The sequence below is a fragment of the Setaria viridis genome, chromosome 8 (assembly GCF_005286985.2).
Source record: "Setaria viridis chromosome 8, Setaria_viridis_v4.0, whole genome shotgun sequence".
Classification (NCBI taxonomy): Eukaryota; Viridiplantae; Streptophyta; class Magnoliopsida; order Poales; family Poaceae; genus Setaria; species Setaria viridis.
In genome coordinates, this window is record NC_048270.2 from 38670528 (window position 1) to 38695993 (window position 25466).

Here is a 25466-nt window from a genome sequence, read left to right on the forward strand (position 1 = left end):
CCATCGCCGTTATCGGGGCATGCGGGAGAGAGAGCTGAGGAAGAGAGAAAGGTGAGAAAGGGATTTGGGAAAAAAGAGAGAGGAGACCGATAGGTGGGTCTCACATGTCATATCAACGGTAGGGGCTGTGGAGTAGGGGATGTTGCTGGAGTTGAGGTTGAAAAGTATAGCCTCGTAAAGTTGGAAGAGCCCATACTCAGAAAAGTAAAGGCCTCAAGTAGGAACTATTGCTGGAGTTGCTCTTAGGACACTGGTTAGATCCAAGAGCAGCTGCTTGGTCTGTATTTATGGAGTGACGGTAGTTGCATTGTCAATGCAAGATTATCTTGTACTTGCATACATCTATGGGCTATGGCACTTGGCTGTTACTGCATCACAAACAAATTGAGTAGGGTAGGGTGAAAAAACTAGGTACTCAAAAGGCAGTTGCTATTGCTAACACACCTAGGGGAAAGGACTACAAACCATCCTACGTATGTTGGCAACACATTAGACGTGTAGACAATGCAACAGCCTAGACACCAGCTGGTGGCGAACACCTTGATCAAGACGCTCTGATGCGCCCTCCCCCCCTCTGAACTTCAGTGTTGGGCACCACAGCACGGTTGCACTTAAAAACTTGTATTGTTCTTGGAAACCTACCTATACAATGCCGTGCCAGAATGTTTAATCGTTGAGTGAGTGAGCGAGTGAGAAGGTTCCATTTCCACACCTCAACTCCCCAACCCTTCCCTTCAGTGCCATACAGTGACACAGCCTGTGACCCCCCAATCACCCAACTGGATTGCTTCAGTTCGTGGGATTCATCAGCTAACTCGCTGTAGCCCTGTACCTGTAGGGGGTTGGCACCGGCGTCTGAACGAGGAGGCGAGGAGGCTGCGCAGAGGCAGGGGCAGGACGTGTACACAGCCCCCTTGCGACGCTGACCGGTGGGCCCGCCGCCGAGCCAGCCAGACGATGCTATACGTACTCGGCACTCCATCTCCATGGCCCCCATACGTACAGTAACAGTACAGGGCTTGATGCAGTTGGGTGATCGAGGTGACGTCGTGACAAGAGCATCCCATCATCGATGGCTGGCCATGGACGATGGACGAGACTCGAGAGAGAGAGTTGAGTGGAAGCTAGGAGACTCGATACAGTGATGGGGGTGGGTGATGACTACTCCAGACTGTATGTGTCTTGTCCGTGGAGCAAGTTGGGTGATGGGCTCTCAACTTCTCATCCTGCAACGCGAAATCACCTAATGCTACAACACACTCTGCGAGTATGCGTCGCTGCCTCTCCAGCCATTCCCAAGATATGATTGGTTCATGAACATGCTCTCTTTTTTATGGCACAAATATTTGAAATTGTCTTTTTAAATTCTGCAAAAGCACTAGAGCATCTGAAGGTAAGGGGCAGTCACTTTTTAGCTGCTTGTTCTGAACTTGTGAGTCGTGATGGCCCTGCAAGTACCCTGTTTGAAACTCTGCACTCCTGCTGTCCTGCAGGAGGTGTCCGACAGCAACTGCGTGTACCGGAACGTGGTGGACCACGCCGCCGGCGAGTTCACGCAGGCGCTCTTCGAGGATGTCGCCTCCGACCCCGCGCCGCCCCGCGCCAGGTCCGTCCGCTTCGCCGCCTGCGGCCACGGCGAGGCCTTCTTCTTCTTCCAGGTCGGCATCACGTCTTGTCTGTATTCTTCACTTGGTTCGGAGTTCAGAGTCCAGGTCCTGACTTGACGGCCACCGTGCTTGGATTGTTGGCGCAGGCGACGGTGAGGGGCGAGGAACGCGTGTCGCTCTTCTTCGTCTGCTGCAACCCCAGCTGCGGCCACAGGTGGAGAAACTGAAACGATGATGCGATGGTGCTCCAGCTGGTTGCTGCAGGAGAATACAGAGGAGACAGATGTTGATCTGCTTCGTCCATGCATTGTTGTGACTTGCAGTAAGAGATAGCTCTCGCGTTGTTGTTCCGGAGGCCAAGTGGTCCCAGGACGCGGCGTGCGCCTCGTCGCGGAAGTCGAGGAGCAGCGACAGCACGGGCTCTCCCGCGCGCCTCCCGCCCGTGGCCGGGCGGAGGAGCTCGCGGCTGAGGTGCGGGTGCCCCTCGGCGGAGAGGCGGTGCATCAGCGCGAGGCACTTTTGATAGTGAGTAGGCGAGACGGGAGGGAGGTGGAAGAGGTACCGAAGGGACGACGGCCGGCGTCAGGCGGCGCTCACGCCGGAGGATTGGATCGCGATCCAAATATTTACAAAATACCCTCTAATAATTGCAGATAATCCTCTAATTTGGATAGCGATCAATAATCGCGATCCGATTATTTGTAAAAAGGCTGTTGGAACTAATCACACTCACTCGGCTCTCACACACAACACAAACTATTCTGGAAGAAGAGCATTAGCACACAGTGTAGCTATTCGGTGCTGCACACCAGCACCTGCACTTGCACTTGTATTCACCTCAGCACTAAACACAGTGATTACAGGGGCTTAAATAGCACTCACACACGCACAGGCTCAGCCACACGTCGGCCTCTACTCACAACTCCACAACTTGCGCATGAATCGGCCAACACTACATGCAGATCACTGCTAACAACTGGAAACGTCCAACGGCAAGCTCCAGTCCACCAACAATGCATGCATCCATGCACACAAGCTCCAACAATGCATGCATGCATGCAAACAAGCTCCAGTCCACTACTCCACCAACAATGGATGCATCCATGCAAACGGACTGACCACTTCTTGCTCCCGAACGTGCCCCACGACTTGATGGCTCGACCAAGCACCTAGCCACACGCACACACCTGCAAGGATACTGTACTCACATCATGGCTGCCACTCCTGGCCACTACGCCATGCAGCATGATGAGCACGTACACACCTAGCACAAACTAATCCTAGACACCACTAACTCACACAAATGTAAAAACAACAGGATTAATTCTAACAAAGGCCCCTGGTTTGGGTTGTCTCCTCCCCACCGGTCCGGCGCCGCTCGCAGCCTGCGCCGCCGCCGCCGTCCCCGCTCGCCGCTGCCGCCGCCATACAGAGCCTCAAATCCCCACACTGCACGCGCCGATATCTTCTGAAGACCTAGCACTGGACGCCAGAGGCGCGTGCCATTCGCCGTCGGACTGAGCTCTCGCCGTCGGACTGAGCTCGCACCGGCGGACCGGCCGGGCATAACGAACTCCGACGGTAGTGGAGCGGTGGCAGTTCCGAGCCCTATGCCACACCCGCTAGGCCTCCGCCGCCACCAAGCTCTGTCGGAGACTAGTAGCGCAAAAGCTGCTCGAAGAAATGCCGCAGCATGTAACAACCGGCGGAGTACTCCGGCTGACATGTCGTTGCCATCGCCGCCGGGCTGCGCCTGATCCGTTAGGTAATCAACCAACATCTCCGTCAGTGGGGGTGCGGTGGCGGCTCTGAGGCTGAAATGGTGATGCGATGCTCCGGCTGGTTGCTGCAAAGAGAACGGTGAAATGTTTACCTGCCTCGTTGATGCATTGTTGTGAGCTGGAACTTGCAGCAAGAAATTCTTGGCTCTTGCGTTGTTGTTCCGGGGCTGTTGATGTGAAGGTACTTCACAATTCATGATCAAAGAGAAATCAGAGTCGATTGCTTATCAAAAAAGAAGTTCAGAGTCGATGACAATGTGTAGGTGAGCAGAACAATTTGCTCAGTTGCAAAGCTTGCACGCGCGCCATATCTGCAACAGGCAGCTTCACGCGGGCGTGGCCATGGCATTGAGGACTCCATGGCCCGCGAGTTCACGCGGTGCTCTTCGAGGACGTCGCCTCCGACCCCCGCCGCCTTGCATCAAGTCCGTCCCGCATGCCGCTTTCACCCACGGCGAGGCTGTCCTCTTCCAGGTGTCACCATCGCGGCTCTTCATTCAGAATTCAGAAACTGACAGATTCCAGCGAGCCGCGGCATGGAGCAGGGAGGCGTTTCTTGTCCGCCGGAATCGCGGCCGCCGCCTGGGTCTCCCACCGCCCTCGGTACCATGCGAGCTTGGTGGCTACGAGGTCCCCAGGAGGAAGAACACGTACCCACGGGACGTCCGGCGTCCGGCGAGCCGCGGCGGCGGCGAACTGGATCGCGGTCCGGGATTTTTTTAAAAATACCCCTAAATATTTTCAATTAACATCGCGACCATTGATCGCGATCCGAATATTTGCAAAATACCCCCACATATTTTACGTTTAGCCCCTAATTTGGATCGCGATTATTAATCGCGATCCGATTATTTGCGAAAAGGCCCCGCATTTTCCACATAGGCCCCTGGTTCGGCTCGTCGCCTCCCCAGGCGTCCCGCGCCGCCCACCACCGGCCCCGTTTGGGGCGCCATCCGGAGCCTCAAGTCCCCATCCGGCCCCGCCCACCCAGCATCTTCTGAAGCCAAGCCAGAGGCGCGCGCCATTTGCCGCGGGACCGAGCTCGCGCTGGCCGGCCGCCGGGCACGACGACCTCCGACGGTGGAGCGGTGTCTTCTTGTGGAGATCTCGCACCTGCTTGGCCTCAGGCAGGGCTGGTTCCGATGCGCCGTCCGCCGCCTGGCTGCGCTGCTCGCCAGAATGCCGCGCCAGTAAGAACCAGCAGAGTGCTCCGGCTGGCATGTCAACACTCAACAGCTTTTGATCCCCGCCGGCGATGTAGTTAACCAATAATGGGCGCTGTTGGATGATAAATTCAGGCCCGGTTATATATGATAATGCAGCAGTGAAGTGTGGCGTTAGCAAGGTCAGGAGAGGTTCAGCAAATAGTTTTAACTGAATGTCTCTTGAAGACTACTCATAACTCATAAGTCAAAAACAAAGTGCAGAGTCCAATGTTTTTGATTGAATGCCTCATCAGAAGTACAGTAGTACACTGCAGAGATTTTTAACTGCGTGACTATTGAGAAGTACAGTAGAACAAAACAAAGAACTTTAACTGATGCCTCTTCAGAAGTACAGTAGCTAAAGGATCTGTTCTTTTCCATCTCCGGTATCTTTTTCCAACAAATAGCACCACACTTGGCCGCCCTATTGGATTTAGCTGGATCATGGTCCCGTTCCCATCTGTTTCATATTTTGCTCAGATACTTTTTGTTTGTTCGGTTTTCACAAGCTCCTGTTTTTCAGCCATTCCCATCAGGGCATGCATGTTCAGTTGATCAGTTCAGTTGGTACAGATGATTAGGAGGGCGGGACGGACGAACAATCTCTGTCGTTTGATGACCGTTGCTGTTTGACCTAGGCCATCCATAAGCCAGACAATGGGCGTTGTTTGTAAATTCAGGCCCGGTTATGTCAGGCCAACCTCCTGCCGCATTCAGTCCAACTAGATCATTCCCTTCTACTCCCTCCGTCCCAAATTAAATTACCCTTCGTTTTAGCTTTTCTAGGTACATCATTTTTGTTACGTACTCCCTCCGTATAGGAGAAGGAAGTCGTTTTGGACAGCGACAGGGTCTCCAAAGCATTACTTTGACTCCTTATTTTTATAAAAATATTTATGCAAAAGTGATATATGTATATTTTTATGAAAGTATTTTTCAAGACAAATCTATTTATATGGCTTTCACATTTTCAAACTCAACAACTTAAAAGTTATTCATGATTTATATTCCCAATGTTTGACCCAAACCTTGTCTAAAATGACTTCCTTTTCCTATACGGAGGGAGTATCTAAACATAAATATACATGTAGGTACGTAGCAAAAGTGACCTATCTAGAAAAATCAAAACGAATAGTAATTTAGGACGAAGAGAGCACTCCCGTCGATCTTGAAATTTATGAAAGTCTCTTCTAGTTCTTCAATTGGATTCATCATCCAGAGACCTCATAGTCATAGTGCAGCAGTGAATGTGTGCGCGTCAGCAAGGTCAGGTAAGTGCAGACATGTACAAAGTTTTGAACTGAACGCCTCGTTAGGAGGTGCTGTTTTTACACTAGAAAGATGTTTAACTGAATGCCTAACGAGGGAGTACAGTAGAACAATGCAGAGAATTTTAACTAGATGCCGCTTGAGAAGTACAGTAGCACAAAGATCCGTTCCTTTTTACACACAAGCTCCGTGCATCTTTACCATCAATAGGTCAATTGCCAGCTCTAGTTGTGGCTTAAACTTATTTCTAAATTTTCTAGGAAATTTAATGCTATTCATCGTAATGATATCATATTTTACCAAAAATAAGCGTATCAAATCCGTTCTTAAAAAAGGAAGTGTACTCGTCAGGAGTGCCTAGCTGTACAACCAGTAACTGAACCAGCTAGCGAGTAGCGACAGGCGTCAAACGGAGACTGCACAAAGCTCGCTTCGGCGGTGGGGTTTCTTTTCTCCGCCGCCTCCGCCGGCCAGTCGAAGCCGCGCAGAGGAGGAATCAACCCCCGCCCCCCGCCTCGGGTCGGCGATGGCCGCCGGCGACACCGCGACGATCTTCCTGGAGACGACCCTCGGCACCCGCCTCGTCGTCTCCTTCCCCGCCCGCGCCACCACCGTCGCCGACCTCAAGCGTGCGTACCCCTCTTCATTCTCCTCCCCCTTTCTCCCCACACCCCCAGCTACAAAAAAGTCTGCATTTTTCTTTCTTTGGTTCTTGATTGCTGCGATTCCGTTGGAAATCGATCCCCCTTTCCCCCACGGATTTCCTTCTAATTTTGCGCGGCGTGGTTGGGAAAAATCGCGAACTGAAAACCCCATTTCCCCCAAATTGAACACGCAGGCCGGGTGAGCGCGGAGCACGCCGCCTGTTTCCCCCGCACCGGGCCAATCGCCGTCACGTCCTTGCAGGTATGGAGCCGGAATGACAATGCGGCTGCGCAAAGGATCAATCTTTGGCCGAAATTGGGGCGAATCCCGTTGCAGGGAATTTCGTTTCCTTTGGTTTCATCCATTTGCCACTGTTTTATTTGCAGGTTAAGCTCGATGGCTCCTGGTTTCAGCTCACCGATTCCATGGCTGTGCGAGCTGCATTCGAGTGGGTCAAGGGCCCCTGGCGCCTCCTGGCTGAGGCTCATGAGCTGGGCTCTCATCCGCTTGCTCGCAAGGATGCGAAATGCGGAACCGGTGATGCTGAACAAAATGCCGGCCATCCTGTCATCGCCGAGAACTCCTTGCAGTATATGTTGCCTCCTGCATTGTCTCAGGGAGGTGGCAGTGGCAGTCTTGCCTCAGGTGATGGCGTCAGTGACACCCCACAGGTGAACCAGCAGGATAAACCTCAGGAAGGAGTTGAGCATGCCTTGGGTCAGCGCAAAGATGGAATTATCATGCCTGAAGAAAGGTCAGATGTTGATTTAGCTGCAGGAGACAGTGACACTCCACTGCCGAACCAGGAGGACAAAGCTCAGGAATGTGTTGAGGATGCTTCTGGTCAGCTCGAAGGTGGAATTACCATGCCTCAAGAAAGTTCAGATTTTGGCTTAGCTGCAGGGGACAGTGACACCCCATTGCCAAACCAGGAGGACAAACCTGAGGAATGTATTGAGGATGCCTCTGGTCAGCTCGACGATGGAATTACCATGCCTCAAGAAAGTGCAGATTTTGGCTTAGCAGCAGGCGACAGTGACGCTCCACCAACGAACCAGCAGGACAAATCTCATGAAGGTGTTGAGCATGCCTCAGGTCAGAGCGAAGAGAGAACTACCATGCTTCAAGAAAGTTCAGATCTTGGTGTAGCAGCAGACAAAGTTCAGATCTCCGCAGAACCAAGAGGGAAGAAACGTTTTAGGGAGGAAGATAAAATCAGCGAAAGCATCATTGTAAACTGTGGTGACGATCTTTCCAATCTTGCTAGCTCCACTCTTAATGCTGAATTGCCTGGACCAAAGGGCTCCACTCTTAATGCTCGCTCCACTCTGACTGACCAAGCAAAATTGAACAGTGTCCCCTTGCCATATAATTTGGAAGACAATTCACATGGTTTGGGGGAAAAGCCCTCTGGTGGCCAGAAGGAGATACAAACATCTGGTGTGCATAATGTTGAAAGTAGCAACAATGAATCGGATATCCCACCTCGTGTTGAGTCCATGGAAAGAGACGAGTCTTCAGACAAAGAAGCGAAAACACAGAGAGGTGACAAGGAGGAACCACGGATAGCTGTGCGTGCTGGTGAAAGCAGCTGCAAAAGAACAGATGTTTCACATTTTGTTGAGTCCATGAAAGAAGACATCAAGAGGCCAGCTTCCAATAGCCATTATCTCGATAAAGGGAAAAGTGATGGGGCCACATCAACTGTCAGCCAAGAACATGGGCCTTGCTTCAGAAGAAGCCACCAGCGGGTTGTTGTGCGCAAAGTGCCTATAAGCAGGGCAATGAAGATGTATTCTTTCAGGTAAATTGCTCTTTCCTTGAGATGTAATGTGCTTATGGCTGTACACCAATTGGTTACCACAGTAAATAGTTAGAATATCATTTTTTGCCCCATAAATGATCTTAAAAGTGAGTAAGGTATTTTTCAAATTATTGTAAAAAGTGCTTGTACTTGAATGCTGCGCATGCAACCAGAGTCAATTCTACACATGCACATATGAAATTATGGTTTAGGCATCTTTCTCCCATCTGGAAGTCCCTGAATGCTTCAAACTGTATCATGTGTTGGCTTCATGTTGATATAGCCATATAGGTGACCTGACCATGTTTTGATAGTCCTATTCAGACCCAGTGCTTTGAGGCGTAGTTGCAAGTGGAATAACTAGTTTAATAAACTTGGCATGTTATGAGTGAATATAACTGTTTGAACTTTGAAGTAAAATTGTGAACAAATTCTGTGTTAAATTAGATGTACAAAAAATTGGAATGTGGTGACAGGGATGGTATGATGAGGAATTCATTGAATTCACAGCTAATGTGTTATGAAAAGTGATAAGTCAGTTTAGGCAAGTTATCTAGTCGGTTAGTATAGTCCTAGTTTCTTAAGTTAGTTAGATGACACCTTTTAGGTAAAGGTAGCGTAGTCTTTGTCAAGGGATGAAGCAAGATTGTCTCTGAAGGACCGGCATGGTCAGAGCCTCCTGGTGTAGCGACAAGCCCTGTTGATGATGAGGGCGACTGGCGCCGTTATCTTCTTCCAATCCACCATTACTGATCTGTTACCATAATAAATGTGTATGGAATATTGTAATAAAACCTTTTTTTTGCTGCCAAGTTCGGGTATGGCTAGTTTAAGCACAGACTGAATTACCAAATAAGCCCTTTGAGAATACTTGGAAACTGACAGACAAGCAAGCAAAACTGCATTGTAAAGAACTGTGTTGGGAAGAAAGTTTTACATGTATAGTAGCGTTGTCCTTTTGCAACTAAAGCGAACAGGCCTCAAGCTGAGTTGGTTAGGTGGCTCTAGTAGCACTCCTCATGTCCTGGGTTCGACTCCCGGTGGGAGCGAATTTTGTCTAAGACCCGGCCCCGGTCGTTGGTCATCTCACATGGGCTACGGTGCCGCTGTTAAAGGTGGGGCAGGGATTTGGGGGTTATCTCGACCTGTGTGAGAATGTCTTCTCTTCTTAGAAAAATGCCGGGGGGCTGTCTTACCCCCGCCGGTCGAGTTTTTTTTTTCAACTAAAAATACCCTTGTCCCTAAACACTAGTAGTAATACTAAAGAAATTCTGTTTATGGGGCTAGTAGTTCCACATATGCTTACCATGAATGGTCCATCAAATGCAACAAAAAAGGGGGTAGGAATGGTCCACCAAATGCAATAAAAAAGGGGGTACGGAAGTTGCAATCAATGCACGTTTAGAAAAAAATAGGTGGCAGTCAGGTCTAACTCATGCATCACTAGTAAAGGCAAAGGGGTGCGTATTGGACAAAAAGCAGTGATTTATTATTGAACAGAACCCAAGTATTACTTAAATCAGGTTGCTTCTGTGAATCCTTCACTGTTTTTAAACTGCTGGCGATAGCTTTCCCCCCTTTTTTTATAGGAAATACCCCTTCATTTATAATGTGAACTTCCCCCAAGAGGGAGGTGCTGTTGAGTAAAAACTTCTGTTATAAAAGCTGATGCAATAGCTCAAGCTGTCATATCAGAAACAACTTTCAAAGTTCAACAAGAGAACTGACAGATATTTACAGGGGGTGGTTGTATGAATTCTGACCAAGATCCAATGGTCACTGATAAGGGGGCGTTCGGTTCACTTTGCTTATTTTTAGCACGTGTCACATTGAATGTTGAGATACTAATTAGGAGTATTAAACGTAGACTATTTATAAAACCCATTATATAAGTGGAGGCTAAACGGCGAGACGAATCTATTAAGCCTAATTAATCTATCATTAGCAAATGTTTACTGTAGCAACACATTGTCAAATCATGGACTAATTAGGTTTAATAGATTCGTCTCGCCGTTTAGCCTCCACTTATGTAATAGGTTTTGTAAATAGTCTACGTTTAATACTTCTAATCAATATCTAAACATTCGATGTGATGGGTGCTAAAAATAAGCACATGTAACCAAACCAGGCCTAATTCACAAAGGGGTTTTAAATTTCAGGAAAAGGGTAGAGGAAAATGGGGGAGCTCTGAAGGTTATACGAAGACTGGGAGGCTATTTGCAGATTTAGAGATATTGTGGACTAGGGGTTTATCATGTCTGTGGGGAAGTGACTGCATGGGGTAACCCTTAGTGGTCTCCTGCCACTCTTGGCTTGTTTCCTGACTGTGTGGTGATAGCTAACGTCCGTAAGAAGCGTACTGAAGGCTGGAACGGGATAACACAGGGAAATTGTACAGTGACCAATTCATTGAAGTCTCAGCTAATGTGTGCGGAATAGTTTTTTTGGCCAAATTTTGCTTTGGCTACTTTGGGCTCAAACCGGAGTACCTTGACAACACAAGAAACTGTTGGACAAGCAAACAAAACTGCATTGCAAATAAATGTAGATACTTATGTGTCAGGGAGGTTTACATGTATAGTAGCATTATGCTTTTGCAACTAAAATGAAAATCAAAAGGTCTTTGTGAGGCTTGGTTTCTTTGGCTTCAATGCTTGAGGTGTTTGTCAATTTTGTGAAGTCATACATATGGCCATACATCACTTGAAGTAGGTCGTGTATAAAATTTGGAAATGCAGAATTGATGTGATTGGGAGAATGCCCTCTTGCAGACTTGCACTGCATTTATGTTTCAGCGGTTCAGGGTCATCTAACACCATACTACACACACTCCTCATAAGGCTGTCATGTAAACCTAGCCCTTGTTCTCTTACCTCCAAACTCCTAACTTTTACACTATGCAAAAAGAAGATTCCCCATCACATCAAACTTGCGGTACATGCATGGAGTACTAAATGTAGACGAAATCAAAAACTAATTGCACAGTTTTGTTGTACTTTGCGAGACGAATCTTTTGAGCCTAATTAGTCAATATTTGGACAATAATTCACAAATACAAACGAAACGCTACAGTGTTGCTACAGTAATTTGGCACCTCCCAAATTCGCGAAGTAAACAAGGGCCTATGTTGCTTTGTTTCTCTGAAATAAAGCAGGAGAACCTTGATTCTAACAATGTTTCAGCCGTTCTTTTGGGGTTCAGGATATGAAGGAATGGGATCAGCTTCCTGATGCTACTTATGTGTTGTACCTTTTGTTTTGCGTCCAAGTTTTGGGAATATTTAATTACTTTTCTTGTTTCTGCAGGTGTTAATATTATCGCACCTGGACGATTTGCACAAGAACCTGTTGCTGAGAAAGCTGAGGACAGTAGAGAGAAAATGGCAAATGCTTTTGAGTACAACCATGCATCTAAACCAATGCATTCATGAGCTTTTCATCAAGTAATTTTAACAGTTGGAACCTGAGTTGTATCCAAGTTGTATTCAAATGGTTGTGCGTGTAGCATGCTCACCAAGAAACTCAATAGCATCTAATCCTCTAAACTCATGATCCAGTGGTGTTTTTACTTAGGTTACCTAAGGTATAATTTTAATTTCTGATGAACTTCTTACTATGGTCATGCAAGACCATTGTGCATATATGATGCTCAATTGCTTATCATGGCTGACTTATGGAGCTTGATGCAATTTAAACAATCTATATTTAGCTGGAATGTACTCATCGGATTATTCTGTACTCAAATTATGCGCAACCTTATTTTGTTCATGGACTTTCAATTCCTTCTAGGATTTTTTTTTGGCAATTGATTTGTGCAGATAGATATTTGGTAAACCTCTGTATTACACACAGCATACACTGTGAGTTCTTGCAAAGAAACTTACAGCGCTGCTGACGCAAGTGCTTATGCTGTAGAAACTGAAGAAAGCTACTCTAGGTTTGCCGGCATCGGATATTCTTCAGTCTTCACCATTGATTATTTTCGTGCTCTGTGCTGCGTGTAGCCACTTTTTCCGTGCCCAGGTACCAGTAGATGGAAATTACCCAGACCCACATGTGAGCCACTATTTGGTTTTCGGTACTTTTTTGTAGGTAAAGTTCAAGTAAATTTACATCCTTGGTTCACAAATGAATTTCACACAGTATTTTCAGCGGATTTCCTTAAATCCTTTGATCAGAACCCTTGTAAGGCACAATTCATTCATGGAACAAGTCATCCTGACAATGCTGGTAGAAGCTAAGTGAGGCTTGTCAGTATCTGCCAAATAGATGAAAACAAAGGGATAACACAACACGTTATATGTTCAAATAGGATTTGATGCAGAAGAAACCATGTGCTTGACGACACACCAGTTTACATAAATGGACATCATGATCTTGACAAACTTTTCTTTTTCGAAATGTAATTCGGTTTCATCCTTATCAATGCTGCTAGAGCTCATATTTTGACAAAACCTGAGGTATTGGAGCGGCCTCCATTCACCACAAAACCTGAGGTATTGGAGCTGCCTCCATTCACCCCAGCTTGCGCCCTAAATTAGATTTTCAGGAATGACAAAGGTCAGATCTCTCTTTTCAGTATCCTCCAAACAATTAGCACTAGTGATCAGTCTGCACACAGTTTTGTAGAACAGACAGTGCAGCTTTACTAGAAGGAGCTTTACCAGAGGTCTGCTGGTTGCCTGATTTTTTGAGTTGCAGTGTAGTACTTGCTTTCTGTTGTTGTGAATGTGCAACGCAGGCCCTCCAGCATAGGTCGACACAACCAGCTTGCATTGTTGACAACCATGAACAAGGAGCTAGCAGTTCCAATGACCAAGCACATGCATGAATTGAATCATATAAAGGGCATGCATTGACGACGCACCTCTAGCTGGACGGAACGTGATGCCAGGCGGCGCGACTGGCTGCAATCACCTGCATGCGGCGGTGCTCTCGACTGACCTTCTTTCTTTGGTTCGCGCGCCATGTCTGCCATGAATCGCCTCCATGTCGCCTCGGTCTGTGATGGAGAGGGCGCGGCACCGTGGACTCCCGGAGGAAGGGAAGGTTGGTGACGGGAGGGACGGCCGGCCGGCCGGAGTGCCGTGAGCGAAGGGACGTCGCCGCCGCGTCTGGGACAGCGCTCATTGGGTGCCGCCCTGACATGGTGGGCCCAGGCGTACCTACTCTCCTGATGATCACATCAATCAAGATATTTCGCCGTGAAGTGCTTGCAGCAAGCTGCGAGCTCGCCGTGAGGCGGTCGCCGGAGGGGGACGCCTGCTGGAGGCCGCGGACGTAGGCGGCGGCGTAGCGCGCGGACACGGTCGGGTCCTCGCCGGGGGTCTCCTGCCCCCGGCCCCACCGCGGGTCACGGAAGATGTTGACGTTCGGGGACCAGAAGGTGAGCCCCGCCTGCCCGCCGTCGTTCATGGCGCGCGCCTCGTCGGAAACCGCGTGCAGAAATGGAATGATAAAACATAAAAAGTGTTCTTTTTTTTTTTCCTTGGTCGTCGCTCGTCGCGACTTCGCGAGGCACGAGGGCGCGGGTCCCATTGGGTATCTGCATCTCTGACCCGTGTCTGGCCAATCACGTGGCGAGCGCAAGTTACGATGCACGCCGGCGATCGCCGGCAGCGGCGCACGTGAAGGATCGGAAGTGGCGCTCGTGATCGAACAGGGGACTCGGCAGACATGTTTACTGCTGCTGCTCGACATGCACAGGCAGAGGACGCAGGCGAGGCGATGATGGTTCAGACATCAGAAGCAAGGCCACTTGCAAGTTGCAACTTGCTCAAGATCTTCAAGACGAAACAGCAGATACATGCCCAACAATTCAGAAAAATGTAGCAGTAGAGTCGACATTTTAGGCTCCGTTTGGATTTTAGTTGCTTCGAGTTCCTATCACATCGAATGTTTAGATACTAATTAGGAGTACTAGTCCATCAACCCGTGCTCCCGCACGAGTTAATGTTTTTAGAAGTTATTGTATTTAAAATTATTTAGAAATTAAACTCTTAGCTAATAATCAAAATTTTTTACCTACTGCTCTATTATTTTTCCAATACTTCAACATAATACTTATATACCTATCTTTGTCCAGTTGTGATTGATTTTTAATTAATAATTACTCTATGCACTTTTTCATCCACATTCATACTTGTTCATTTTGTATCACAACTCCAATCCTCCATACATTATGTTTAGCATACAAATCAATATTTTTCATCGATTCCGCACGTATATGCATAAATGGTCTAAATGGTGGCACTCATCATGTGTATATACTTTAACTTAGTATTTTTATATTACCAATGACATAAATATGTAATTTAGAATCATATATTAGTTTACTTTTTGACATTTCTGTATGATGCACATGAAGATAATTAGATTAAGATTTAGATGTTTACTTTATGTTATTTTTAATAACGACATACGTGGGTAACATAGATAAAATTTTAGAATGACATTTTAAGTTATGTTTTATAATGATGTGTATTAGTAAATTGGATGAATATTATGAGGTTACTTTAGATTATGTTTTATAATAGCTGAGCTCGGTAATTTAGATATAGGTTTAGAGCTCATTTTTTAATATTTTCACAATGACAGTGGTGGGTAACTTTTTAGAAAATATAATAGATCAATGGCTATGATTATTAGAGTTTAAAGGATTGGTGTTTGATGTTTTTAATTTTTATGAGAATTTCTCTCTTTTTTCTAGTTTGTCTCGTGGGAACTAATGCAGAGTCTCCAATGAAAAAGAAATGAGACTACATTACTACAAAACTACTACCATAGGCTACCTCTCATTTGTTAAATATTCGAACACAATACTTATGTAGATATATACTTAATATCTTCATCCAATTGTGATAGATTTTAGTTAGTAATTACTTTATAATATTTTCATCCACATTTATAATCTTTAACTTTTCACTTTGGATCGCAGGTATGCACTTAAATTTGTTTAATGAACCCTATGTTTGAGATACAATTTTAGCATAGAAATCTATATTCCCATCACTTTATATCCTTATAAATGGTGACACACATCATGCATATAGACCTTAATTATTATATCGTATACCAATAGTGTAAGATATAGACAATTTTGAATCATATAATGTTGTATATTTTTAATTAAGGTTATTTGATTCAAACGTAGGTTACCTCATGTTATTTTTAATAATAGCATGTGTAGGTAATATAGATGCAAATTTAAGGGGTTACTTTAAGTTCTTTAAGTAATAGTTGTAGGCAATTCAGTTGCAAATTAGGGGGTTATTTTAAATATTGTTTATAATATCATAAGTGGGTAATTTTGATGAAGATTAGGGGGTTACTTTAGTTTATTTATATAATGGCAGAGGTGGGTAATTTATATATAGATTTAGGGGTTACTTTATTAGGCTATTTTTATAATGGCATAGGTGGGTAATTTTTTTAGAAAATATAATAGATCCAATGGCTATGATGATTTGAATCTATCGATCGATGGTCGGATGTTTTGCTTTTTGTGAGAATTTCTAGGATTTCTCTCTTTTTCTAGAGTGTGTCCACCTAGGAATCCTAGGTGGCTTCACCTGAAGGCTTCAAAAGGAACCTCCAATTAATAATAGTAAGATTAAACATAGACTAATTGGAAAACCAATTGCACAGATGGAGGCTAATTTGCGAGACGAATCTATTAAGCTTAATTAGTCCATGATTTGATAATGCGATGCTACAGTAAACATATGCTAATGATGGATTAATTAGGCTTAATAGATTCGTCTCGTGAATTAACCTCCATCTGTGTAATTAGTTTTATAATTAGCTCATGTTTAGTTCTCCTAATTAACCTTCGAATATTCGATGTGACATGAACTTTAGTCCGAACTAAAGATCAAACACTCCCTTAGTACACTCCCTTAGTCATTAAGGATTCGATTTTTTCAGGTTTGGTTTTTCTAAAAAACTTACTAGGAGACGGTTTTATTAACTCCCCGTAAAAAACCAAGAACAATCTTTGAAACCGTCATTGTTGGTGACGGTAGTTGGGAGTGGCATGTTTTGGAGTGTTGGAAGATGGCAAAAGTGCGCATGCCGAAACGAGGAGCGAACCAGCCAGGCAGCCAGGCAGCCAAGGACGTCAGAACATCAGTGTCCCTACTAGGGAATGGAACCACTACCCTCTTTGCAGCAAAATAGCCTAGTTGCTGCACTTCACCATGGCCGTTGCTTTGCTGCCATGGCGTCGGCTTTTCCATCGTCTTTTTTCTAAGATGTGCCACCTTTTTGCTTACCAGTTTGCTTTTTTTTTTACCCAAGATATTTTTTTTCTATTTAGGATAAGAGGAGAAATGGTATGGGTTCTGAAAAGGATTGTTAGATTTGGCTAGGCTGGCTTTGCACATGGCTGCGCGGTCTCGCCATTGGCTTGGCACTTTGGCAGTGGCCAAGAAGGAATTCCAATTTCCATCCATCCGCCCAGGGCCGGTCCTGGGGCAGGGTGGACGGGGCGGCCGTCCCAGGCCCCCCAAAAGTCAGGGCCCCAGTTGGTGTGTATCAGTGTCTGCAATAGCTAGTGATTTGTGCCATCATGATCTGGAGCGAAAGGACCTTCCTCCGTGAAACACGTCGCTTCAGTCAATTGTGATTATCTTCCATGCCCTAAGCCGGCCCCTAATCCCGTCTTGTCTCCGCTCTTCTCTCCTTCCTCGTATCTAGCACAAAACACTCCTGCATATCCCTTTTTTTTATTTTGATATATCGTGAGATGGCAATAATCATAGCCACATGGGGAGGGTGAAAGAAGTCCGGCTTACAGCTGATTGTTATCGCAGTTTGTTTCATGCCTAAGTTGATGTTATTAAAACAAAAGCCACATAGATACTCTCAAAAAATAGAAGAAAAATTATGTAGGTACGCTTCAGGGAAATATAAACTAAAGGCAATAAATAATACTGATAGGAAAATATTAGTTGTAATTAATGCAATAAATGCTTTTAGATTATACATAGGATTTAAAGAGTTTACGGTACGGACAGATTGTGAAGCTCTACGTAGATACTAAATTAATAGTAAGAAAAGTTCAACTAGAAGATGGGTCTTATTTGAAGATATTATTACAGAAAATGGATATAAAGTAATATTTGAGCATATAACCTTCGTGATATATTCTTTCGGTCATCTATTTTGCAGGAATGAAAAGAGGAGTAAGCCAAACAAGGGGTGATTATTTTTGTTTTAGAGTAGAAAATAAATTAAGAATATTTCCACCAAATACATATAAATTTAAGCCCAGAGATCATGTTGTACTTGATGAAGTACAAAAATGTATACTAGATAATTTCTGGTATCAATATAATAATAAAAGAGATGATAAAGGTTATATGCTAGCTATACTAGCTTAGTTGAATATTTTCATACGATTAATGGTTTAATACAACCAAAAGAGACACCTGAAAATATAGAGAAAAGACCTATATATGTCATATATAAAGGAAAGGCTCCAGGATACCAGGACGGAAAGAGATTTCAGGAAATTGAATATTTGAGTTACTGTTCACTGCTACTATTCAAATTCAGGATACTATTCAAGGTATGAGATACTATTTATATTAAGCACACTATTCAAAATATGAATATGAACAATGCTTGAGCACTTATCCTTGAGTGGGTGGATCACTTCAAGATGAGTGGCACTTGGGAACTATTAAGTATTCTGGGCACTATTGCGTAAGTATTCAACACTATGGGTCGCTTTCACGATATGCACGGGTGCGTGATTAGGATATAGCTTAATTAGACTATATCGATTCACAGGATCTTTGCAGGTTGGCGAGACCAAAAATTCAGCCAGTCGTACTGCTATGCTTTGTGTTACTCCTACTCGGTACTCACCGCATGCATCGCTGGCTCGCTTTAGAACCAGGCTAGCCCGATCTTCACCCTCACCATCCCCAGCCACGCACACACAGGACTCCGGCTCTACCGTCTCCCCAGGCAGTTCCATCCGAAGGGAACACTTCTCTGCACACACAGGGTTCTCCTCAAACGCCGCTACTAGGGCTAACACAAGAACGACACACAGAGAGGTTTCTCCTCTAGGGTCCCTAGCGTAGAGACATCGCTCTATATGAACGAGCTTAAAGGAAGGCACGGATATTACCAGGACAGTTTAATCCATTTCCACGGGACAAGCTGACATACGACTTTCCCTTTTGGAAAACCCCAAGCACTTAGCAGAAACCTTAGGGATTACCTTACAACCGTGTGATGAGCTTCACCGACTTCCCTTTATTCTACTTTTACAAAGGTGGTGGAGTAATACAACGGTAGTGGGGTGTCACTACTAATGGTGGATATTCTCAGAGCACTTCTGAGGTGGCGGTCTTCATGGAGTATTGGAGAGTGGAGTGGGAGTGGAGGTCTTTGCTGATCGAGCGATGATGATGGTGGTGGTTGTTCTTATGCTAGTTCTTCTAGTGCTGGTGTTGAATGCTTCACCCGACTTCTCCTTTTATAGCCCGAGGAGAGGCTTTGGGAGACTCTTCAATTATTTATCTCTGCTATTGCCTGGACAACTGGACGGTGCTTCATTCTTCAATAACTTTTCTAGCTACAGTAGAGTTACTATTTGTTCCTTTCGCTCTCTGCCCTCTATCGTGTACTGTCTTCCCATGACATTTTGGATGTTGCTTGGTATGGTCTTCCACGCCCGAATGATTGACGTCGCAGACTTCAATCACAAATATCAAGGCATGTATTATTGTTCCCACGACCGAATTGTTGTTAACACTTTAACAATAGGGAATATATTGTTATGTGAGGCCGAATATTCTTTTATAAATGCTATATTTTCATATTTATTCACTTTCTTCAATATCGGGTTCTTCTAGTTGCCATAATTCATACCATGACAACAATTCATGATATTCCTTTCATAACTCTTATTCTTGACTATCACCTCGGATATCCATCATATAATCATCAGATATTGGTCTATCATTTTTAATTCATAATCTTTCTGTATATTTTTAAATTTTTCATCTATTTCAACCATTATTTCTTCCAAAATTTCTTCCTTTAAATTTTTGTTCCACTGGGGATATATTGATTCAAACTTTTCTTTTAGCTTCTTCTCAATATATTCTTCATTCAATGAATCTGTCTCTTTCTTTAAGACTTCTTTATATGTTGGTATCCCGGATGGTCCATCTTCTCTTATATTAATTCCAGGTAAGCTTAACTTAACCTCCTTTGATTTTTTGTATTTTTGAATATATTCTTTTGCTGCAGGCTCTAAAAACTAATTCGCTCCCAAAATATTTCTAGCATATGAGAGTGCTTGATCAATATCAGTGTATTTTTTCCATAATATTCCTCCATCTTTGTCTTTTTCTATCTTTTGAGCTATGACATGCTCATATGATACATAAATTCCTGGAGCCTTTCCTTTATATATGACATATATAGGTCTTTTCTCTATATTTTTAGGAGTCTCTTTTGGTTGTATTAAACCATTAATCGTATGAAAGTATTCAGCTAAGCTATTTAGTATAGCTAGCATATAACCTTTATCTTCTCTTTTGTTATTATATTGATACCAGAAATTATCTAGTATGCATTCTTGTACTTCATCAAGTACAATATGATCTTTGGGCTTAAATTTATATGTATTTGGTGGAAATATTCTTATTTTGTTTTCTGCTCCAAACAAAAACAATCACCCCCTATTGGGCTTACTCCTCTCTTCATTCCTGCAAAATAGATGACCGAGAGGTATTATCTTTTCCTTTTATACGCTCAAATATTACTTTATATCCATTTCCTGTAATAATATCTCCAAATAAGACCCATCTTCTAGTTGAAATTTTCTTACTATTAATTTTATTGTAGTATCTACATATAGCTTCACAATATGTCCTTACTGTGAAGTCTTTAAATCCTAGGTATAATCTAAAAGCATTTATTGCATTAATTACAACTAATATTTCCCTATCAGTATTATTTATTGTCTTTAGTTTATGTAGATACTACAATAAAATTAATAGTAAGAAAATTTCAACTAGAAGATGGGTCTTATTTGAAGATATTATTACAGGAAATGGATATAAAGTAATATTTGAGCATATAAAAGGAAAAGATAATACTATTCCTGATATATTCTCTTGGTCATCTATTTTGCAGGAACGAAGAGAGGAGTAAGCCCAACAGGGGGTGATTGTTTTGTCTTGGAGCAGAAAACAAATTAAGAATATTTCCACCAAATACATATAAATTTAAGCCCAGAGATCATATTGTACTTGATGAAGTACAAGAATGCATACTAGATAATTTCTGGTATCAATATAATAACAAACGAGAAGATAAAGGTTATATGCTAGCTATACTAAATAGCTTAGCTGAATATTTTCATACAATTAATGGTTTAATACAACCAAAAGAGACTCCTAAAAATATAGAGAAAAGACCTATATATGTCATATATAAAGGAAAGGCTCCAGGAATTTATGTATCATATGAGCATGTCATAGCTCAAAAGATAGAAAAAGATAAAGATGGAGGAATATTATGGAAAAAATACACTGATATTGATCAAGCACTCTCATATGCTAGAAATATTTTGGGAGCGAATTATTTTTTAGAGCCTGCAGCAAAAGAATATATTAAAAAATATAAAAAATCAAAGGAGGTTAAGTTAAGCTTACCTGGAATTAATATAAGAGAAGATGGACCATCCGGGATACCAACATATAAAGAAGTCTTACAGAAAGAGACAGATTCATTGAATGAAGAATATATTGAGAAGAAGCTAAAAGAAAAGTTTGAATCAATATATCCCCAGTGGAACAAAAATTTAAAGGAAGAAATTTTGGAAGAAATAATGGTTGAAATAGATGAAAAATTTAAAAATATATATAAAGATTATGAATTAAAAATGGATATACCAATATGTGACGATGATATGATGGATATCCGAGGTGATAGTCAAGAATAAGAGTTAAGAAAGAAAAATCGTGAATTGTTGTCATGGTTTGAATTATGGCAACCAGAAGAACCCGATATTGAAGAAAGTGAATAAATATGAAAATATAGCTTTTTATAAAAGAATATTCGGTCTCACATAAAAATATATTCTCTGTGTTGTTAAAGTGTTAACAACAATTCGGCCGTGGGAAGAATAACACATGCCATGATATTTGTAATTGAAGTCTGCGACGTCAATCATTCGACCCTGGAAAACCATAGCAAGCAGCATGCAGAATGCCATGGGAAGATAGTACACGATAGAGAACAGAGCACAAAAGGAATAAACAGTGATTCAACTATAGCCAGGACAATTATTGAAGAATGCAGCAACGTCCAGCTATCCAGGCAACAACAGAGATAAATAATTGAGGAGTCTCCCGAAGGCTCTCCTCGGGCTATAAAAGGAGAAGCCGAGCAAAGCATTGGATACCAGCATCATAAGCATAAGAAGAACGACCACCACCATCAACGAAGACACAAGACCTCCACTCCCACTCCGTTCTCCAATACTCCATGAAGACCACCACCTCAGAAGTGTTCTGAGAATACCCACCATTAGTAGTAACATCCTACTATTGTTCAAACTTGTTTGCTTCGAAGAGCATAAGAAAAGAGATAATTTTTATCTAAAAAATTGATAAAATCAAATTAGAAGCACTTGTCAAATTTTAAATTAAACGTGTACTTACTAACCTACGTGTATCAGTTGGATCATTCTTTTCTTACAGGAAATTATCGATATTTATGTCCCATTAGAGCATCTCTAGCGGTCACCCAATAAATATTTTCAATAACCAGTTAATAGGAATATCTCAAAATATATCACTTTCATTATTATTGGAGAGTTACTTTTATATTATAGTCTTCCCGAGTACATCCCAATACGTATTCTTCGTGAGTACATCCCAACACGGTAACTGGATTGGAAAAGGGACTTTTAGCTTTGATCTCGTTCCAGGCCCAAAAATGCCAGGACCGGGCCAAACAAGGAAGAAGCTGCAGCAACAACCACTGCCGGCTCCCTTTCGGGTTCCTCCATCACTACTCTATTGCTATGGGATATGGCATCACTCATCGCACATGGACATTGGTGTAGTGCAGTGTAGGCTCCACGCCACCAAGGAGAAGCAGGACTGATGAAGGAGATGCTCTGCTGCTCCGGTAGACTGGTACCAAAGCAAGCATTCAACCTCTGCTCTCTGCTGCTGCTGGGGCCACTCGTGCACAGTACAGAAGACCGTACGACTCGCGTCTCATTGGGCGCCTCCCTGACATGGTGGGCCCACGCGTACCTACCGCGTCACTCTCCTGGTGATCACATCACATCAAGATATTTCCAATCTTTTTTTAACGGAAGATATTTCCAATCTTTCAGCTCTAGAGCACGTAAAAACTGAGGCTCCTAACCATATCATCACAAGTTCTTAACCGCCGAGATAAAAAAAAAGACCATAACGGCCTTTAAGATTCGTGCTCGGAACCGCACCGGCAGTTCTCGATCCGACGGTCCGCTGGCGCCACTACCAGACGGCGTACTAGTAGGCTACAGCCACCCGCACTAGCGACTGTGGTCTGGCTGCACTGGAACGAACGAGACGAGCCCAATGCATGGCGCCAAAGAAAGCATCCGGCCCCCCAGAGACAAAGACGGCGCGGCGCCCAGCGAGCAACACAGCGCGTGGCAGCCTCACATGCACGCGCGACGACGGAGACCGCAGCAAAGCAACGACAAAAGAAACCCAAAGCCTCCAGTCCACGGCGGCGCGCGCAATGCCGGCAGGACCCGCGCCAATGCCGCCGCCGGCCGGCGAGCGCACGGTGAAGGCGTGAAGCGAACGACCCACCCCACGCCAACGCGAACGCGTACAAATACTTACCCGCCCGATGAGCTCCCAGAGCGAGGCGTTGAGCGCCGCGGCGGTGCCGATGACCTGCGGGAACGCGCCGCCGAACCGCACGCCCGGACCCCTGACCGACACGCCGTGCAGCGCCCCCGACAACCACTCGTACCCGGCCACGCCCAGCCGGGGCACCCCGGCCGCGTTGTTCACCAGCAGCCGCACCTTCTCGGCGCGGGTGAGCCGGGACACGAAGTCGCGGGCGCGGGCCCGCAGCGGCAGCGACCGACGGCAGAACGGCAGCGACGTCGCGGGGCCGCCCGGGGCGCACGCGAACGCCGCTCGCGCCGTCGCCGCCGGCGCCGTCGCGGCCAGCAGGACGGCTAGGAGGAGGAGGAGGAGGGTGCGGCGCCGCATGGCTGCCGGCGGCGGGATGGGACGGCGGAGGGAGGCGGCAATGTGCTTGTGGAGATGGAGCGGCGGGGCAGTGTGCGGTTATATAGAGCGAGCAGGCAGCGCCGCAAGTTGCAACCACCGCAGGGGAAGAAGATGGTGGTTATTGCAAAGCAAAGAATATCCTCCTCTCTTTTTTCTGTTCCTTCTCATTTTTTGAAGAGGTCACAAACCGCTACTATTTCATATGATATTGTTTACTTAATTATCTTGGTATTAGTAGATTTGGAGGACTGTAACTGCTGCGTGACAGTTCTGTGCAGTCTGCTATGTCTTGAGGAATTTAGGCTCCTCCAAAACTCCCAACTTTGATACTAGGCAAAAAGAAGATTCTCCATCACATCAAACTTGCGGTACATGCATAGAGTACTAAATGTAGATGAAATCAAAACTAATTGCATAGTTTTGTTGTACTTTGCGAGACGAATCTTTTAAGCCTTATTAGTCAATATTTGGACAATAATTCACAAATACAAACGAAACGCTACAGTGTGCTACAGTGCTACAACAGTAATTTTGCACCTCCAAATTTTGGGCAACTAAACAAGGCCTCAATTGCTGAGAAAGGCAGGTAAACTGACTGGTAAGGCCTTGTTTAGTTGCCCAACTTGGGTGCACCTAAATTACTGCAGCAACACTGTAGCGTTTCGTTTGTATTTATAAATTATTGTCTAAATATTGACTAATTAGGCTCAAAAGATTCGTCTCGCAAAGTACAACAAAACTGTGCAATTAGTTTTTGATTTCATCTCCATTTAGTACTCCATGCATGTACCGCAAGTTTGATGTGATGGGGAATCTTCTTTTTGCATAGTATCAAAGTTGGGAGTTGGGGGTGAACTAAACAAGGGCTAAATGTGTGCCAAGGACAGGACAAAGCACAACATGATTAGCAAACCACCTTGGTAATGGTTTCAGAATTTGCAGGGACAATAAGTAATTTTTTTTGTTTTTTTAAAAAATAAAAATTTATTAGAGGATATATCAGTTAAAGGATGGCACATGAATTAGTGTATGATTTTGTGCTGAGATTAATTGCCATGGAGGTTAAGATCACAGTACTTGCACCGTTGCAGAGTACCATCTTTTGTTGCAAGGAAAAAGAGGATCTTTATTGCCTACTACTACTACTATGAAAGCAGAGGCACCCTGTTGCCACCTTTCCCGGCCCCTTTCATCCAGAAGCACTCTTTCAACCATCCCTTGATGTTTACTAACTACAAGTGCTTTTGATAGACAATTTGACGCAAAATTCATCCCAACAAAAAGCACAGAAGCTATCTGAAATCCACTCGTTCCAAACAAATTCGTGGTGGTTATGATGCACACAGTGACCAAGTAAATGGCTATGATATCAAATCGCCTTGTTTTTTAGCTTTTGGGTTGATGTACCGTGAAAAGAGGCTGTCATCGCCTTTAGCAACCAGCCTCATCAGCACGTACACATTTGTGAAAGAGAAAGAGAAAGAGAAAGAGAGGTGGAGATATTCATGGCATGAAATGAATTGAAGGACCACATGCAAGAAAAGACCAACAAAAGGATACTTCTCTATCCAAAAACATGTCGGCGTGTCGCCGGAGCGAGACGTACGTAGCACGCATGCAACCACTCTGGCCACAGCCTCAAGCGCCGCTATCATCCCAGCGCAAAAATGTTGGTGTATACGTACATGGAAAAAAGAAGCATGTACGCGCTTGTACGAGTTCAGAACACGTTCCAAAAAAACGCACATAAATCCATGCAAAACTGCTGAAATTCACCGCCCAAATGTTGCTACGTACTACTTGGCGAAAACCATGCGTGTGCTTGTACGAGTTAAGAAGATGTTTGGAAACACACGGCACAAAATTCATGCCAGT

The 25466-nt window shown here is 44.4% G+C and overlaps 2 protein-coding genes across 2 annotated transcripts; one reads left to right on the plus strand and one right to left on the minus strand.

Moving 5' to 3' along the window:
* Positions 1-6250: 6250 nt before the first annotated feature.
* On the plus strand, positions 6251-12082 carry LOC117866775 (uncharacterized). Its single transcript, XM_034751053.2, has 4 exons — positions 6251-6491; positions 6701-6768; positions 6894-8311; positions 11617-12082. Exons 1-4 carry the CDS (start codon positions 6389-6391, stop codon positions 11621-11623), a joined length of 1596 nt encoding a protein of 531 aa, XP_034606944.1. The 5' UTR covers positions 6251-6388; the 3' UTR covers positions 11624-12082.
* Positions 12083-17370: 5288 nt separating this feature from the next.
* Positions 17371-23796, minus strand: LOC117833036 (beta-D-xylosidase 1). Its single transcript, XM_034712377.2, has 2 exons — positions 23193-23796; positions 17371-21854 (listed from the first exon to the last, which is right to left on the minus strand). The coding sequence occupies exons 1-2, from the start codon at positions 23568-23570 to the stop codon at positions 21711-21713; spliced, it is 522 nt and encodes a 173-aa protein (XP_034568268.1). The 5' UTR covers positions 23571-23796; the 3' UTR covers positions 17371-21710.
* Between the last annotated feature and the right edge of the window lie 1670 nt (positions 23797-25466).